Source organism: Elephas maximus, chromosome 1 (genome assembly GCF_024166365.1).
Source record: "Elephas maximus indicus isolate mEleMax1 chromosome 1, mEleMax1 primary haplotype, whole genome shotgun sequence".
Taxonomy (NCBI): domain Eukaryota; kingdom Metazoa; phylum Chordata; class Mammalia; order Proboscidea; family Elephantidae; genus Elephas; species Elephas maximus.
The window spans coordinates 55,968,406-55,987,698 of NC_064819.1; the positions used below are offsets into that span (position 1 = coordinate 55,968,406).

The following is a 19,293-nucleotide window of genomic DNA, read 5'->3' on the forward strand; positions in this document are numbered from 1 at the left end:
TCTTGCCCAGTGATTTTTCACTGTCTTCTTAGTGTTTTAGTATCTTCAAGCAGGTCATTTTTATACTTTTGTCTATTGTTCTCAGTAGATTTGTCTGAATTACTTAATTCACCATTATTAAAAGTGGAAGTCTTTTTTTAAAGTTATTTATATATTAAGAATATCAACCCTTTGACCTGTAATTTGCAAATATTTTTCTCAATTTGTCATTTGCTTTTTTTGAAGTTTTATATATATGTGTGTCTGTATCAGTTTAATTTTTATATATTTAAATCTTTCGGTCTTTTAAAATAGTTTTGCTTGCTTTTATGCTTAAAAAAAGTGTACCTGCTCCCAAAGATCAGCTAAATATTCATCCATATTTTCCTAGTTATTTCTGTAGTTTTAGTTTTTACATTGAACCATTGAACTTATTTTGGTACATGCTCTTTGCTTAAGATTTCCCTTTATTTTATCTTACCATGTATGGAACCTTCATGACATCTTGAAAACAAATATATCATCCTTTCCCCAAGATTTTGAAGTACGTTACTTTTTTCATACACGAAATACGTTTATATGATGTGGTCTTCCTACAGGCGTTTTGCTTAATCGTCGATCTGATCTTAAGAAAATATCTTACTGTTTTAATATCTTGCCATGTAGTTGACTTTACATAATTCTTTTTAGGATTTTATTGTCTAGTTTTGAAGTTTATGCTTATAAATGAAGATTAGAGTCATGTCAACATTCAAAGAAAATAAAAGCAAAATCTTTTTTACTGTTTGAAATTGTGTAACGTTAAAAAATTTGAGAATTAACATCTTCAAAATATTGGTTCTTTCCAAGATCATGGTGTGTTTTTTCATTTTGTAGTCCTTTTTTTTTTTCGTTACTCATAAATCAGAGAACTTTTGGAATTCTTTGCATGTTCTGAATATTTTGTGCTAAATTTACTTATAGCCGTTTATTTTTGTTGCTATTATAAATATTTTTCTATTATATTTTATAGCTATTTATTTTTGGTATTGGGAAAAAGATTGATATTTGTAGTATTTTTGATAAGTAGTTACCTTACCAAACTTTCATTAGATATAGCTGTTTTTCGGTTATTTCTCTTGGATTTTCTAGGAGATAGCTATACTATCAGCAGATAATGCTGTTTTCTTCCTTACTATAATTTATATCTCATTTCTTTTTATTCTTTTATTGCATTAGCTAGATCATCTAGAGAAGTGATAAAAATAATAGTGGTCATTGCAAGAATTCTCTCATTGTTCCAGACTTCAGTGAAGATTTCTCTAGTGTTTGATTTTGAGTGTTGCATACTATTGGCGTGAGGTAAATATTCTTTATCATGTTTTCCTACTTTGTTAAAGTCTTGTTTTGATTTTTTAATTCCTGTTGAAACTTCCTCTTTGACTCCTAAGCTATTTAGAAATGTGTTGTTTAAATTTCCAAGTATTTGGGGATTTTCCACGTCTTTCTGCTATTCATTTCTAGTTTTGTTTCATTGTGGTCAGAAAATATACTTTGTACATTTCTTTGTTTGTTTTGTTTTGCTTTTTTAACTTTATTGAGATTTTTTTATGGCTGTCTCGGTGAATGTTCCCATGCATTTGAAAAGAATGTATTTGGCTATTGAATGAAGATTTCTGTATCAAATCAAGTTGGTTGATGGTGTTATTCAAGCTATCTGTATCTTAACTGATTTTCTGTCTATATGTTTTATTAATTCCTGAGAGAGGAACAGAGTCTCCAACTGTAATTATGGATTTCTCTTTTCCTTTCAGTTATACCAATTGTTAGTTCATATTTTTTGAAGTTCTTTTCTTTTTTATGGTTAGGTACATATACATTTAGGATTGATATAGTCTTGGTGAGTTGTCCCCGTTTTTCATTATGTAGTGTCCGTCTTTTCTCCTGGTAATATTTCTTATTCCGAAGTATACTATATGCATATAGTGTAGTTATGGATATTCATATAGCTGATACCTGATATCCACATAGCCATTCCAGCTTTCTTTTTGTTTGTGTTTACATGGTGTGTCTTTATCCATCCTTTCATTTTTAACCTCTCTGTTTTTACACTTAAAGCAGATTATTTGTAGGCAACCTGTAGTTGGTCTTGCTTTGTTATCCAATGTGACAATCAGTAACCTTTAATTGGAATGTTTAGACTATTTATATTGAACTGATTTTTCTAAGTTTTTTAAGTTTATTTTTCTATTTGTCCCATCCATTCTTTGTTCCTTTACTTCTTTTGTGGCCTGTTGTAGGATTATTTTATAATGACTCCATATTTTTCTCCACTATTGGCTTATTAGTTATATATCATTTTAATTTTCTGAACTAGTTGCCCTGGATTTTACAATATACACTTTTATAACAGTTTACCGTCAAATATTATGATTCCGCTTGAGATGTAGTGTGAGAAAGAACCATATAACATCACATTTCTAATTCTTCACACCCTTTGTGCATTTGTTGCCATACATTTTACTTTTACATATGCTATAAACTCCATAAAGCACTGTTGCTATATTTGCATTAGGCCAGTGCTATACAGAAAAAATAGACGATGGAAATGTTCTTTACCAGTGCTCGCCTACATGGTAGCCAGTAGCCACATGTGGCCAGTGGCTACCTGTATTGGTTTTCTATTGATGCATGACAAATTGCCACAAACTTGATCATTATTGTCAGCTGCTGTCAAGTCGATTTTGACTCATAGTGACCCCATGTGTGCAGAGTAGAACTGCTCCATAGGGTTTTCAATAGCTTTGACCTTTTGGAAGCAGATCACCAGACCTATCTTCAGACATACCTCTGGGTGGATTTCCAAGGACCAGCTGGTAGATTTGAACTGCCAACCTTTTGGTCAGCAGTCACTGTGACCACCAGGGCTCTGACCCCTAAAACAACACATAATTATTATTTTACAGTTCTGTAGGCCAGAAGTCTGGCATGGGTTTCACCGTGAGGTAACCAAGGCATCAACAGAACTGTGCTCCTTTCTGGAGGCTCTGGGGAGAAATCTTGTTCTTTGTTCATTCTGGTAGTTGACAGACTTTAGTTCCTGTGACTGTAAGCCTGAGTTCTTTGTGTCCTTGCTGGCTGTCAGCTGACAGTCATTCCCAGCTTCTAGAGGCCACCTGCATTCCTTAAATTGTGGCCCCCTTCCTCCATCTTCAGAGCCAGCAAAGGCAGGTGGAGACCCCTCTCGCACTTCAGATCTGTCTCCTGCCTCCACTATTGTTTAATCTCCTTGCTTTTAGCTGGCAGGAGGCTCTTTGTTTTTAAGGGCTCATTCGATTAAATTTTAAGGACTTGTGATAATCTAGGACAATGTCTCTCTCTCAAGGTCCATAACCTTATCACATCACAAGGCAATGTAAAGGAATGTGTTCACAGTTTCTGAGGGTTTAGGGTGTGAACATGTTTTGGGGCAACTTTTTTGCCTACCACTCTAATCTAACATACTGAATTGTGTAGTTTTATACTGTATTATCTTTTAAAGTGATTAAAAATTTTAAAACTTAAAAAAATTCTTTTTAAAATTTCCTTTTATTAGTACCATTTCCTTAAGCCTTCATTTATATGTGTGTGTCCAAATTTCAGTTTATTATTCTCCTTTTGGCCAAAGAATTTCCTTTGTTATTTCTTGTAGTACACGTCTGGTGGAACTGAATTCCTCAGCTTTTGTTTTTCTGGAGAAATGTCTTTGCCTTAATTTTCGAAAGCTCAGTATAGAATTTTGGGTCAACAGTTTTTTTTTTCAGTAGTGTGAAAATATCACTCCATAGTTTCTTGATGAGAAGTCTAATTTAATGTTTATCTTTGATTCTCTGTATGTAATTAGCTTTTATGCCCTCTGGCTGCCTTCTAGATTTCTTTTTTCTTTCTCTCTCTCTTTTTTTTGCTTTTCCTCCTCCTCCTCCCCCATGGCCCTGCAACATTGGCTTTCTGATCAGCTCAAAAGTTCTGATTCTTGTGGTTTATCCAGCTTTTTCTTACTGTTAGTGTGGGAACATCCTTTTCAGGTTTCTGCATCCTAAAGCAGATCTAGCTATTTTTATTTTTACAAATGAGGAGTGGATGTTGAGTTTTATTAAATACCTTTTACCTTTATTCAAAATAGCCATACGGATTTCTAATTTAAATTCTTGATAATGATGAAATGCCTCACATTCAGCTTACCCTTTGTTTTCTCTTACTTAGATAATTCTTTTATTAACAAATATTTCTGAAGTGCATATTAATAGCCAGATGTATAGGGATGAATAGTAGCGACAAAGTCTTGTAGAGCTTATGTCCTCATTGGGGAGATGGATGAAAACATATGAACCAATAAATATGAAGGAAGTGAGCAGGGCAGCGGACTTCTTCTTAGAATTCTCTCACTGTGGAGTCCTTGGTGGTGCAAACAATTAAGTACTCAACTACTATGGGGCAGTTCTACTCTGTCTTACAGAGTCGCTGTGAGTCAGAATCAACTCGGTGGTAGCGGTAGCAGGTTTTTTTTTTTTTTTTTTTACTAACTGAAAGATTGGTTGTTCAAACCCATCCAGAAGCACCGTAGAGAAAATGGCCTGGCTATCTGCTTCCGAAAGGTCACAGCCTTGAAAACCCTATGGAGCACAGTTTTCCTCTGATACGTATGGGGTCCCCATGAATCAGAATGAATTCAACGGTAACTGGTTTGGTTTGGTTTCTCTTTCTCCACAGTGTTCTCTGATTATGGTTCGTACTTTTACAAAAACAGCTATCACTGTACGCTTCCAGATCTATGTCTGTAGCCCTAATCTCTCCCTAGGGAAAGGAAAGAATATGCATGTGTGTTTACTATATCATAGTTTTCATATTGCTATATAATCTTTATAATTATTTTAAATGGTTGTGTAACGTTGTTAAGTGCCTGTGCCATAATTAGCCTAACCATTTCCCTACTGAAATTCCTAGTCCTGCATTTCCTGCCACCGTTTACAATTCTACACATGTAGGCAGTTTGGTGGAATGAAAAGTAAAAATGACTTTTTTTCCTTCCCAAACTAGCTGTGTTCTCCCAGGTACAGACAACACCTCAGCAGACTCTCTGGCAGATCTTTCTCAGGCATTCTTGCTTTACATCAGAGACCGACTATCACTACCAACCCAACATTCATGCTCTCAATTGTTACAAAACAGGTAGTGCCTTGTGTTCCCAAGGCCCAAAAGAGAGAGAAACTTTTTCACACTAACATGTGTCTGTGTAAATCTGGAGGAAAAAAAAATCAAGTCAGGATATTAAACACACTTTCAGGTTATAGTTTACAATACCCTAGTGGTGCAGTGGTTAAGCATTCGGCTGCTAACCAAAAAAAGATTGGCCGTTTGAATCTACCGTCTGCTCCTTGGAAACCTCATTGGGGCAGTTCCGCTCTGTCCTACACGGTCTCTGTGAGCCAGAACTGACTCAACACAATGGCTGTTACCTACTGTCTTGGTTATCCAATGCTGCTATGACAGAAATACCACAAGTGAATGGCTTTACAAACAGCAGTTTATTCTCTCACAGTCTAGTAGGCTAGAAGTCTGAATTCAGGGCGCTAGATGAATTCCGAATTCAGGGTGCCACTGGAAGCTTTTTTCTCTCTGTCTGCTCGGAAGGAAGGTCCTTGTCATCAATCTTCACCTGATATAGGTGCTTCTCAGTGCAGGGACCCTGGGTCCAAAGGATAGGCTCTTCTCCTGGCTCTTGTTTCTTCCTGGTATGAGGTCCCCCTGTCTCTCTGCTTGCTTCTCTCTTTTATATCTCAAAAGAGATTGGCTTAAAACACAACCTGATCTTGTAGATTGAGTCCTACCTCCTTAATTTAACTCTCTCTAATCCTGCCTCATTAACATCACAGAGGTAGGATTTACAACACATAGAAAAATCACATCAGATGACAAAATGGTGGAAAATCACACAATACTGGGAATCATGACCTAGCCAAGTTGGTACATATTTTGGGGGGGCACAATTCAATCCATGATACCTACCTTAAGACTTTTCTTTGCCACAACCTACCTAGCATCTCAAATGCTCTCTTGAGCCAGGAAGCTTGTTTGTTTTTATTCTGGTGTTCTTTGGAAATAATCTTGGGAACCAGTTATAGTGGTATTCTAGGCTCCTTCGTGCTCTTTTCAAAAGCCCTAATCATTAGGCTTGCACCTTGGAAAATGATCTGACTAGGTACACAGAACCTAGGAAATTCAGTTTATAGTTCCCCAACCATTCATCTTTCTCTAGTTAAGTGTCCTTTGTGATCTTTCTAATGTATGCTTGACTGCTGATCCGATGGAGTCTGGCTTTTTTATAAAGCTCAATAAGGCAACAATTCTGTCAGTGCTAACACTGTCATTTTTGGTCCATCTCATCGGTGTGATTTGTATCTGTTAAATTAATTTCTGTTTGGATTTCTGTTCCATAGGTTCTGGCTGATTTTCAGCCATTTCCAGTAGTACACGGACCAGTTAGAGAATGTCATTTTCTGCAGTTCAGTGACTCCTCTTTTGAGCCCTTTTCCCTTCCCAGCCTGGCTGTACACGCTGTCTATGTGAAGAGAGAAGGTCATTTCATCCCTGGTGTGCAATAGGCATGTCCAGCCCTGGTTCTGGTAATGAACCAGTGGCCCTAGAAGCATACAGTGGTTAATGTAAAGCACAGGCCTTCTCTGCGGCAGAGATGGGGCAATGAACCTACACCAAGCCTGGAGTAGGCGTGTGCCACAGGTTGGTGTAAGAGCTAATGTATCACAGAGTCACCATCCTTGGACTGTACTCTGCTAACTTGTCTCATAGTCTCTCTTTCCCTCAGCTTTCTCTAATTCTCATTTGAGTCTTCACTACTGCCATGACAACAAATTGCTTTTAAAATTATTATGGGAGCTGTTCCCCTCCCACCCACCCCCCACCCCAAATGTAATTCTGTTTTGATACGTTCTGGCCTATACATCCTCTTAACTCTTAGCCTATGGCAACTACATGTCAGATGTTGTAAATATAGTCAGAAATATTTAATGATTGTATAACTCTTCTCTGTAGATAAGGGGGCAGGAGAAAATGACTCATCTCTTTCTAATAGTTAGATTTGAAATTAATCAAGATTAAGGTGAGTTTAAAAAATGACCCCAAGTGTATCCTTCACTAAAGACCCAAGGGTCTACCACCTGATACTATAGAGCTTTGGTTCCCAAGAGGAGGCTTCTATCAGTAATTCCTAATCAGATGGCTTAAGTACCCACTCTGTACATTTCAGACCCAAATCTTGAGAAACAAGGGGTAGAGAGAGAAAATCACTAGTGAGGCATGCAGCTTGCTTTAGTTCTACCTCTAGAAAGATAGTCTGGGTATCCACCTCACATCTATCCATCTCCCACCTCTCCATAGCCTGGTACCCTCCCTCCGTTTGCATCTCTCCACCATCCCCTCTCTCATCCACCCCTAACCCCCAAACATACAAACCCTATGAGTTTAGAGACTGATCCAGTGCTCAGGGTCATCTCTTCTACCCCCTCCCCTCCCAGCCACCCATGATGGAGTGGGCTTTATCCCTTGAACAAGGGGAGTGAACCCTGTTAAAGAGATCCAACAAAATCTTAGAATGAACACAATTCAGAAAAATATTTTAGGAACATATTCTTAGCACCATCCCCTTGCCATTGCCCATTTTCCCAGTCAGTAGAAAAGCAGATAGAACATGGAAAAAATAGACCAAAGACCCAGCCTCGAAGAAGGTATTACCTCAGAAGCAGAAGTGTTTTTTTAAGCATAGAACTTACTAAGATTGTAAATTTATTACAGCTAGAGCTCAAACATAATAGGAGACAACAAAATGAGACAAAATGGGAAATACGGAACTAAGGAACCAAAATGAGAACAAGACAGTATTCGTCCGACACAAACAAATTTGAAACAATAAGGAACTGAATAACCTGAAAATTTAATTATTGATGTAAGGGAAAAAAACTTGAACTTAATTATAACAACAACAACCCACTGCTGTTGAGTCGATTCCAACTCATAGCGACAGAGTAGAACTGCCCCACAGAGTTTCCAAGGAGCGCCTGGTGGATTCGAACTGCCAACCGTCTGGTTAGCAGCTATAGCTCTTAACCACTACGCTACCAGGGTTTCCAAGGTTAATTATAGGGAAAGCAAAAAAAGAAGACAAAAAGGTGAAATCAATTTAAATTTTTATAAGGGTAATCCAGCTAAAGATAATTGATGTGTTTGAAATAATGAATCTACCCCAAAGAAATAAAGTGAACAAAAAAATGTATTTGATGATACAATAGAGGAAAAATTTTCTGAAATAAATGGCCTATCACTTACAGAGAGGGCCATTATGTTCTAGGAAAAAAAATAATTAAAAGGTGTAAAGGTGTATACATTGATTAACTCTGAGCTGACTTCTGATTTTGTTATTAACTTTAAAAAATAAAGAATTTGCAGACATACAGACAGAAAAACACAAGCCACCTCAAGGAGGAGAAATAACTAGATTGGCAACGAGCTCCTCCACATGAACGTGCATTGCCAGAGGGCAAAGGGATGTGCAGTGTTTTGAAGGGATGAATTGGTGTAGAAAAGCCAGTTAAGTCCTAGGACAGAAATAAAGAAGTAAGAGTAAACAACTACGTGAGTAGAATGTAAGTATTACATAAACTTCACGAAAAGAGTTTATATCTAAAATTAGAGCATGTAGTTCAAAAACTCTATTTAAAAAAATTTGTTTTTCATGTTCCTAGCTTTAGAGAGATTTTTAGGAAATAGTATCTCTTACGAAAAAAAAAAAAAAGGATCTTAAGTATCTCCTTTGTTTTCACTTCACCTTCATTTTCTTTTAAGTATAAAAAAAGTGAAATTGTACTCTTTTTGTTTAAGACATGTATAGAGTGATCTCTTTAAAACTCTTTATCAACCTGTCCACAGTCTCCCTTCCACCTGAGTTTATAAAATAGACAACTTCTCTGCAAGAATTTTCACACAATTTAACTTGTTTATATGGCATTTCGGAACCCTGGTGCCTAGTGGTTAAAAGCTTGGCTGCTAACCAAAATGTCAGCAGTTTGAATCTACCAGCTGCACCTTGGAAACCCTATGGGGCAGTTCTCCTCTGTCCCGTAGGGTCACTATGGGTCAAAATCGACTCCAGTTGGGTTTGGTTTTAGGTTTTTTTATATGACGTTTCTGCTGTTCTGCCTGTGGGTTAAATTTTTGCATTTTTCTCTGGATTTTAGGGCATTGTTTCTTTTTTTTATCACTTGTTTTTAATCTTACGAATAAAAGGTGATTCCAAAAAGTATGTAAAACATAACAAAGACATATCCATCTCAACCAAGACTCTGTTTTAGTAGGTCCTGGGTGGGTCTGGTGTGTGTGTGTGTACTCTGGTTTAGTAGGTCCTGGGTGGGTCTGGTGTGTGTGTGTGTGTGTGTGTGTGTGTACTCTCTAGTGTTTCTGGTCTGACTCCCAGCCATTTACAACTGCTGCTCCTCCAAGTGGTTTCTCATCTTTGTGTTTACTTTAACAGCCCAAATGGCTTTTGCTTTCATTACAAGACACCTCCAAGCTTTTTTTGGAAGTGGGTGGGGAAACTACTCACCCTGGGTAGTGATTATCATTTTTCATTTTGCCCATTTGCCTGGTGGAGTTAATGAGCAGATAAAAATCATCATTGACTTTATTACATTCCTCTTGAAGAGGGGAAGCCGTGGGCAGACATTCTTTTGTAAATGAGTGGATTGCAGAAGAATAAAGATTCGCTCAGTATCATTTTGTAAAAGTATCAACAATGCTAATCCATTTTTTTGTTATTTATTCAAATATTTTAGTCATGAGACCAGTTTTTTGTTTTTTTTTGCTTTTCTGATTATGGTGGGTAAATATTTTTTAGTGGGATTAGTATTTTTTTGTGTGTGTGGTTGTTGTTAAACTAATATAACACAAACTGATGTCACAAGATGACTAGAATTTTTTTCTGTTGTGTGAATTTTTATCTTCAATAAATGCAAAATAGTTATTATGGTATAGACATTTTGGTCTAATATGAATTTCAGATACATACATTCCAAGAGCTATTTGAAAATGATAGGAAATTAAAGTGTTTGGCTTTTCTAGTTTCCAGGTAAGTGATATAAACTTGAATAATTTTTGTTTATATGCCCAAGGACCCAATGAAAGAAAACAAACCAAATTATGACTAAAAAAAAAAAATTATGACAGGTAATTATTATTCAAAAATATAATAGTTGATAGAATTGTGGGGGACTGATGCCATTAAAATGTTAATTTATTACCAACACAACCAGGAATGGAGGTGTGTTATCTCTTAGCTCTGTAATAAGTTATATCTATCATCTATCTGTCTGTCTAATCTAATCCATCTACTGGTCTACGTACCTGCCTACCTATCTATCTACCTATCTTGTCTGTCACTAATGACAAAGAAACAAACCCTTGAATATTTTATTCAGTTAAAATGGTCATTTCTTTTTAAGCAAGGGACATTATGGTATTATGACTTTTTAGTTTTGTTGGTGAAGAGACAAATAAGTGGGTCATTGTACTTTCGTATTTTTCTGTTCACCGGTAGAATTGCTATGTTAGTAATACTTCATAGTTCTACAGACTAATATAATCATTAGGTATATGTACTGTAAGAATTATGGTAGCCCTTTTCTCTTAAGAATATCAGCACTGCATATTTTAGAGGCTTAATTAGAAATTTGCCAAGAAATTGTTTTATAAGATACTTAATGTGGTAAGACAATCAAATGCCTAGCATTAGAAGTTTCATTTCCTTCTTTGTAGGCCAGGCTTCTCACACTACTGTGTAGACAGAGTCCTTGGCTATGAGAATGAAAGGGGGAGCATAGTTGAGCTTTAGAAGAGCTTAGTTCAGGACCGCGGTGGCATAGGGGTCAAGAGAGGGAGAGAACATTCTAGAAATGCTCAGTGTGAGGTTTTTTACGTGGTTGTGTCCATAGATTTTGATTAGCAACTTTCTTAAGATTGCCAGAATGTTAGAACGCAGTTTTATTAAAATAGACTTTCCTTAAACTGCCTTCTTCAATTGTTGTAATACCCTCACGGTAATAATCTGAATTTTTAAAACACTGTATTTGGTGTGTATGCAGTTTTGCCAATAAATTTTCTTTCTTTTTTTTTCTGTATTAACAGACATCTTAGAGGCTGGTATTAAAGGAGCTTCAGAATCACTTAAAGGTGTGAAACGGAAAAAGATCGTAACTGAGAATCAACTGAAAAAAATACCAAAATCCCCACTGAGAAATCCTCTTCAGGCAAAACATAAACAAAACATAGAAGAATCATCTTTCAGTGTTCTTCAGGATGCTTCCGAGTCTCACAAGAAACAGAACCATATTCCTATAAAAAATGGGAAGCAATTTACTAAACAAAATGGAGAAGCACCTGGAATAATTGCTGACACCTCTAAATCTGAAGAACCCCTCTCCCCAAAGAAGCCCCTGTTTGTGCAACATCCATCTGAACTGCGCAGATGGAGATCAGAAGGCGCCGCTCCCACCAAGTCAAACTTCCTAGGTGGAAAATGTGACTCTAGTTCTTTGTCAAGTAAAACCAGGACTGACAATGGCGAATGTATGTCTTCTAACTGTAGTACTCCTTCCTCCTCCTATACAAATACTGCATTTGATGTCTTATTGAAAGCAATGGAGCCAGAACTGAGCACCTTATCACAAAAGGGCTCATCTTGTGCAATTAAGGTAGAAAAACTGAGACCAAATAAAACTGTACACTCACCTACTAAATTAAAAAACAGTCCAACGGATGCCCCCAGTCAGACTTCACAAGAGTTTGTCGCTGAATCGCAGTCCTCTCCTTGTACCTCATATGTGGTGCATGCGCCTGCCGCTCAGAAGAACGAGCAAACGGCAGCGCAGTCAGTTTCCCATACGTATGACCCACACGAACACTTTGCTTCTCCATCTACCCAACCCAGTCAACAGCTTCCAGGGTGTCCAGGTTTCACAAGAGCCCTGACGAATCTCCAAACTCAAGAGAACGCCAAACTTGAACAAGTTTATAATATAGCAGTACCATCATCGATAGGTCTGACTTCACCTTCCACTAGAACTCAGGTTATCTCTCAAAACCAGCAAATGGATTCCACCCCACCTATGTCAACAAGTCTGACAAATTCCACACAGACCCCCTCCATGCCAGTTTATGATTCAACCCCCGTTGCCCCTGTTGTTAATCACAGTGCAGAACAAATGTGCAATCTTCTTCTGAAAGATCAGAAGCCAAAAAAGCAAGGAAAATATATTTGTGAGTATTGCAGTAGAGCTTGCGCAAAGCCTAGCGTGCTTTTAAAGCACATCCGCTCCCACACAGGGGAGCGACCCTATCCCTGTGTGACTTGTGGATTTTCATTTAAGACTAAAAGTAATCTGTATAAGCACAAAAAATCCCACGCACACACTATCAAACTGGGGCTCGTCTTACAGCCAGATTCGGGTGGTTTGTTCGTATCACACGAGTCTCCCAAAGCACTTAGCATCCAGTCGGACATAGAAGACAGTGGTGAGAGTGATGATGAAGGCACTGCTGATGAAAGACACAATGACCCAGGCCCCATGGAACTGCAGTCTGTCCAAATAATGAAAATGGTATCCAATTCTGAAGCCTCATCAAAGTCCAGTTCCGTTCCAAGCAATCCAGATCATGGGGCAGGTGACTTTTCACGACAGGAGGACTCTTCCGAATCACATACTGTGACCGAGCTACCAAAAGTTGTGATCCACCCTGTCAATGTGTCCTCTTTAAGAACTGACAGTCCAAAGTTGACAGAGCCCATGCTTGAACTTCCCACTGCACAGAAGCAGAGTGACCTCCCTGTGACAAAGGTACTGTCAAATTCAGCAGGCGTGTCCTCTCTGGAGATAGACGAGAAGTCCCCTCAGAAGAGAGACATGAGTCACTCAGAAGGGAAACAAGAGCCTCATGTAGGAACAGGACATGCCCAGCTACAAAGGCAGCAGGCTACTGATTACTCCCAAGAGCAACAAGGAAAACTTCTCCTGAGTCCGCGAAGTTTAGGAAGTACAGATTCTGGTTACTTCTCCCGTTCTGAAAGTGCCGATCAAACAGTGAGTCCACCAACTCCCTTTGCCAGAACAGTACCCACCACTGAACAAGAGCCAAATAAGAATAATGGACCCTCTCCATCTCGTATCAGTACATTAGCTCCTTCTGCTTTACCAACAGGTGAGAAAGCATTGGTTTTACCAGGTCAGATGCGCCCACCTTTGGCAACAAAAACCCTTGAAGAACGGATATCAAAGCTTATCTCAGACAATGAAGCCCTGGTTGATGATAAGCAACTGGATAGTGTAAAGCCACGGAGAACATCTCTCTCAAGACGAGGAAGTATCGATTCCCCCAAATCATACATATTTAAAGATTCTTTCCAGTTTGATTTAAAGCCAGTGGGACGGAGAACAAGCTCAAGTTCAGATATACCAAAGTCCCCTTTCACCCCGACTGAGAAATCAAAACAAGTTTTCCTTCTGTCTGTACCTTCCCTTGACTGTTTACCTATTACTAGAAGTAATTCTATGCCCACCACAGGTTATTCAGCAGTACCTGCAAATATAATACCTCCCCCTCATCCACTAAGAGGAAGTCAGTCATTTGATGACAAAATTGGCTCTTTCTATGATGATGTCTTTGTATCAGGACCCAACATTTCCATGCCCCAAAGTGGACATCCCCGTACACTTGTCAGACAAGCAGCGATAGAAGACTCTTCAACAAATGAAAATCATGTTCCTCTTGGTACTGGGCAGTCCACGGATGAAAGCTATCAAGGATGTAATGCCTCTAGTGAAACCGTGTCAGCAAGGAACAAGTCACTGGCACAGGGATCAAATTTAGAGAAGAAGAAATCACATCAGGGGCGAGGGACAATGTTTGAGTGTGAAACCTGTAGAAACAGGTATAGAAAACTGGAGAATTTTGAAAACCATAAAAAATTCTACTGCTCAGAGTTACACGGGCCCAAAACAAAAGTAGCTATAAGAGAGCCAGAACACAGCCCTGTGCCCAGCAGTACACAGCCTCAGATTCTGCACTACAGAGTAGCTGCTTCCACGGGTGTCTGGGAACAGACACCCCAGATAAGAAAAAGGCGGAAAATGAAAAGTGTTGGTGATGACGATGAGCTTCAGCAAAATGAAAGTGGAGCTTCTCCAAAAAGCTCAGAAGGTCTTCAGCTTCAGAATACTCTGGGCTCTGCTTCCATTATGTCCAAATGTAATACTGCCATAGCAAGTGACCACCAGCAGAAAAACATCCAGTTGCAAAGCTCACAAATTCAGCTTGTTGCCAGGGGCACCGACCAGACCATAGATCCAAAGCTGGCTACCATTGTGGAGCAACAGATAAGTTCAGCTGCCCAGGAAAAGATAGAGTTGAAAAGGCATGGAGCTGGAATCTCTGTCATACAGCATACAAATTCACTGAGCAGACCCAATTCATTTGACAAGCTTGAGTCTTTTGAAAAAGGTTCTCCCATTTCCTTCCAGGAGCTGAGTAGGACAGTGAAGGCTGGGTCTCTGAAAGCAGTGGGGAGTTTTCAAGAGGAAGGCCACCCTTCTCGGAATGTCTCTCATCCTCATCAGCCTGCGTTATCAGACACTCTTAGAGGAGAGATTTTAGAAAGTTCAAGAAAGATTTCAAGTGAAAGAAATGTGTTAGGACAGCCCTCAAGACTCATGCGACAGCACAACATCCAAGTCCCAGAAATTCTGGTCACTGAAGAGCCAGATCGGGACTCTGAAGCCCAAGGCCACGATCAAGAAAAATCAGAAAAGTTCAGTTGGCCTCAACGTAGTGAAACGTTGTCAAAATTGCCGACAGAGAAACTGCCACCAAAAAAGAAAAGGCTTCGGCTGGCCGAGATTGAGCATTCCTCCACAGAGTCAAGTTTTGATTCCACTCTGTCCAGGAGTCTAAGTAGAGAGAGTAGTTTATCACATGCCTCAAGTTTCTCAGCTTCACTAGACATAGAGGACATTTCTAAAACTGAGTCTTCCCCCAAAATTGATTTTCTAAACAAAGCAGAGTTTCTGATGATTCCGGCTGGCTCAAATATGCTTCATGTTCCCGGAGCTCACCGAGAAATGAGACGGGCTGTGTCAGAACAGATTAACTGCATGCAGACATCGATGGAGGTCTCTGACTTCAGAAGCAAGTCGTTCGACTGTGGAAGCATAACTGCACCCCAGGCGATACCACTGGTTGATGTGCAGCCTCCAGCATCCCCCTCCGGCATGGGGGTTACCGGGCACGTGCCCCTCTTAGAGAGAAGAAGAGGGCCGTTGATACGGCAGATATCTTTAAATATAGCTCCAGATAGTCATGTACTTCCTGTGACCCCATCGTCATTCCAGACTGTTGCTTCTCCAGCCAGGAACCCCGTGCCATTTCAGAGACCTCAGATCACTAATACATCGTTAGTTGAGTTTCCTGCAAATGCCGTGCATCCCCAGGCCCAAGTTAAGGACCTGCAAACAGAAACTTCAAAGTCCAACTCAACTAACTTGTTTCCTGTTCAACAGCTTTTTGGTCTCAATGCGTTAAATCAAATCCATGCATCTTCTAACTACCAAAATACACACATGTCTCTGAAAGTGGCTACACAGGCTGACAAACCAGACGCAAGTCCTGCCTTGTGTGCACCTTCCAAAAGCGAGGATTGCTTCGCTCCCAAGTACCAGCTGCAGCTTCAGGTTTTAACCTCAAGCCAGTCTTACTCTTCTAATCCTACGCGTTCTTTGCCAAATCAAGTTCTTTCAGATCCAGGTGGTGGAGACCATTGCATAGCTTCATTAGCATTACCAACCAAACTGGTAGATAAGGTGTCCGATTCATGTGTTCTGCCACCACCAAAGCTTGGGCCACTCGACAGTGAGGTACACAAGGCGTCATCATCGTTCCTGGTGCCCGTGCGTCTGCAGAATAACATCCCAGCCTACTGTTTCCCTACAGTCACATCTCTGCCACAAATTCTAGTGACTCAGGATCTATCAAATCAACCAGTTTCCCAGGCTAACACTACTATAGTGCCAATCAGCGAAGAACAAAATTCTGTGCCAGAATTGCAAAAAGATTACCAGAATGCTTTGCCAAACCCAGAAAAGGAACTCATCTGTGAAAATGTTTTTTCGGAGCTGTGCCAAAAGTCTTCTTTGTCAGAATCCTTGCCTATAACTCAGAAAATGTCTGTTGGTAGACTTTCCCCCCAACAAGAATCTTCAGCTTCGAGTAAAAGGATGCTTTCCCCAGCAAACAGTTTGGACATTGCCATGGAAAAACACCAGAAGCGGGCTAAAGATGAAAATGGAGCTGTTTGCACGACAGATATTGGGCCATTGGAACCACTGAGTTCAAGAGCTAATGAAGTTAATAAACAGAAGAAACCCATCTTAGTGAGGCAAGTTTGTACTACAGAGCCCATCGAAGGCGTGATACTGCAACAGGATGTTTTCTCCCAACCTGAAATCAGCCGAAAGGCTATTAATTTGACTGATGTTTTACCAACTGATAATTCTTCATCAGGCCACCCTGAGTCTGGAATCATAGAACCTGTAAATGAATTGCAAGAATTTGAAATCAGGCCCTCCACATCACTAACTCTCACAGTTAGAAGCTCGCCTGTCCCTTCAGAAAATACTCACATTTCTCTTTTGAAAAGTATAGACAATAACCAAGAAAGGAAGTCTCCACCAATGGTTAAGAGTCAAGGTGACAACATCCAAGAAATTAAATCAGTCAGCACTCATTCAGTGTTTAAGGCAGGAGACACACAGCAGCGGTCCTTTCCCAGTCTGAAGACCACAACCAACTATACATGGTGTTATCTACTAAGGCAGAAGTCATTGCACTTGCCTCAGAATGACCAGAAAACTTCGGCATATACTGATTGGACAGTAAGCTCTGGTAATCCAAATCCACTTGGTTTACCTACAAAAGTTGCTCTTTCTCTCCTTAATTCAAAACAGAAGACCGGAAAGTCACTATATTGTCAAGCAGTAGCTACGCATTCCAAATTAGATCTATTGGTCTACTCAAGCAAGTGGAAAAGCAACTTAAGCAAGGTACTAAAAATATAATCTACCTTCAGATATAGTTTGTGCAAATTAGTTCTAACATGTCTCGATACCTTTAGAATATTTTATTGGAAATATGTGTTTTAGTTGTGCTGGTGTGTGTAGTTATTTGAGAGAAAGGATGTTATGTTTACCCCAGGAGCTGCACTGTAGAGGATTACCTAGAGTCCTTTCAGTGATTCTATTTTGAAATGCTTCGGAATTGATAGCTTGCCTTGAGTACTTTTTCTTTTTTCCTGAGCTGAATATTTAAGTCTTTATTTAATGGTACAGGTAATCATGATTTTACTTTGCTATTTCTCTTATGCTAAGTTTTTGTTGTTACTGGTAAATGAGAGGAGGTTAAGTTTATGCTTTGCCCTGATAATGCATGGAAAGAGAGGTGTGAATGTTCACGGATTGGTATATATCATTTCAGAATATGAGTGGAGAGTCCCTCATCTTCGTTTCGTGAGGACACTCTCATCCTTGATCATCGCCTGACTCAATCACTCCCTTCCCACGCTGATCCCAGCTCTCTTCCAAGATAGCTCTGAGAGTCATCTTAGTACTAATGGCAAGGTTCACAAAGTAGTCAACTCATCTACTTCATGGAACCCTGGTGGCATAGTGGTTAAGAGCTCAGCTGCTAACCAAAAGGTCAGCAGTTCGAATCCACCAGCTTCTCCTGGCAAACCTGATAGGACAGTTCTGCTGTGTCCTATAGGGTCACTATGAATTGGAATTGATTAGATGGCAGTGGGTTTTTTTTTTTTTTTTTCTGTATATACTTGATAACTAAGTTGATTTGTGCAAGGCTTATAAAGTAGTTTAAGGTTGTGAAACTTTAATTTTGTGTAGTTTGTGAAGTCAGCTTCATTACAGTTGTTCGCCTAAAAAATGGGGGAGATCATTTAAGCAATTAAAAATAAAGTACCTAAGGATATCACGTTGGTTTCTGGGTATTGTATTTGGCATTGCAGATGAAGTCCTTGACTTCTACAGGTTCACAAGCATGTGATACAGGCTCATAAACATATATATACCTTTCAGTAAGAAAATACCACACTATCAGTATTACAGTAGAAGTTTAAGTACAACTTCTAAAATAAGTAAGTCTCTAACACTGCTGATAGGTTGTGGAAATATGGATAAGGGAATACATTCTAAAGGAGGTGGTACTTCAGCTGAGTCTTAAAAAAAAATAGGGATTTTTCAGGCAAACAAACATGAGAAACTTTAAGTCTGTTGAATGGCGTGCAAGTGAGAAAGAACTTGGTTTGTTGAAAGAACTAAAGAGTCCCGTATGGCTAGAGAATGTTAACATTTGGAGCAGTAATATACTTTGAAGTTGGCAAGTAGGTAAAGACTAAAGCATATGCTTGGTGGTGGAGAGCCATTGATACTTCCACAGTGAAGCGGGGCATCCAAACCATTTGTGGACCTTATTTTTGTTAATGCCAAGAATTCAATCTACTAAGTCAGAATCTTGAAAGACGGATCTTGATCATGAGTATTTTATGAGTATTTTTAACTAAGTTTCATGCATATTCCTGAAGTGCCTATGAAAAGTAGTTCTTTTAAAGCACCATGTGCTTTGGTCGAAATGTCTGGAAATGCATAGCTAGATGTGGTTCTCAGGAGGAAGCCCAGGTGGAAAGTTTAAAGATTCTTCAGTGCATAAGTGTAATTCCTGAGGTTTCTCATGGACAGTGGGAAGGAGCAGAAGAGAAAGGGGCCTAGAAACAATCCTAGGGGACCACAAAGATTTAAAAAGTTGAAGGGATGGAGAAAATCTGCCTAGAAAACTGAAAGAGATTGTTCATAGAGAAAGGAGGAGAAGCAGGAGAGAGTGGTATTGTGGAAGTCAAGAAAGGAGAGGTCAAGTAAAGGTGAGGACTAACCGGCGTCTCTGGGCTGAGCTGCTCCAGGAACACTGAGGAACCCCTGGGTGGTGAAAATGGTTAACATGCTCAGCTGCTGACTGAAAGGTTGGAGGTTCGAGTCTACCCAATGCCACCTCAGAAGAAAGGCCTGGCGATCTACTTCGAAAACATCAGCCATTGAAAACCCTGTGGAGCACAGTTCTACTCTGACACACATGGGGTCGCCAGGAATCAGAATAGACTCGATGGCAACAGGTTAATATCTC

The 19,293-nt window shown here is 39.4% G+C and overlaps 1 protein-coding gene across 6 annotated transcripts in view; it reads left to right on the plus strand.

Annotated features, from left to right (window-relative positions):
- The window catches only part of HIVEP1 (HIVEP zinc finger 1), a 179,665-nt gene that overhangs the window by 106,591 nt on the left and 53,781 nt on the right, over positions 1–19,293 (plus strand). For all 6 annotated transcript variants that reach the window (XM_049883809.1, XM_049883844.1, XM_049883816.1 and 3 more), the window contains one exon: positions 11,188–17,150. In XM_049883809.1, the coding sequence (XP_049739766.1) occupies positions 11,188–17,150 (5,963 nt within the window). The remainder of the gene's footprint in view (positions 1–11,187; positions 17,151–19,293) is intronic.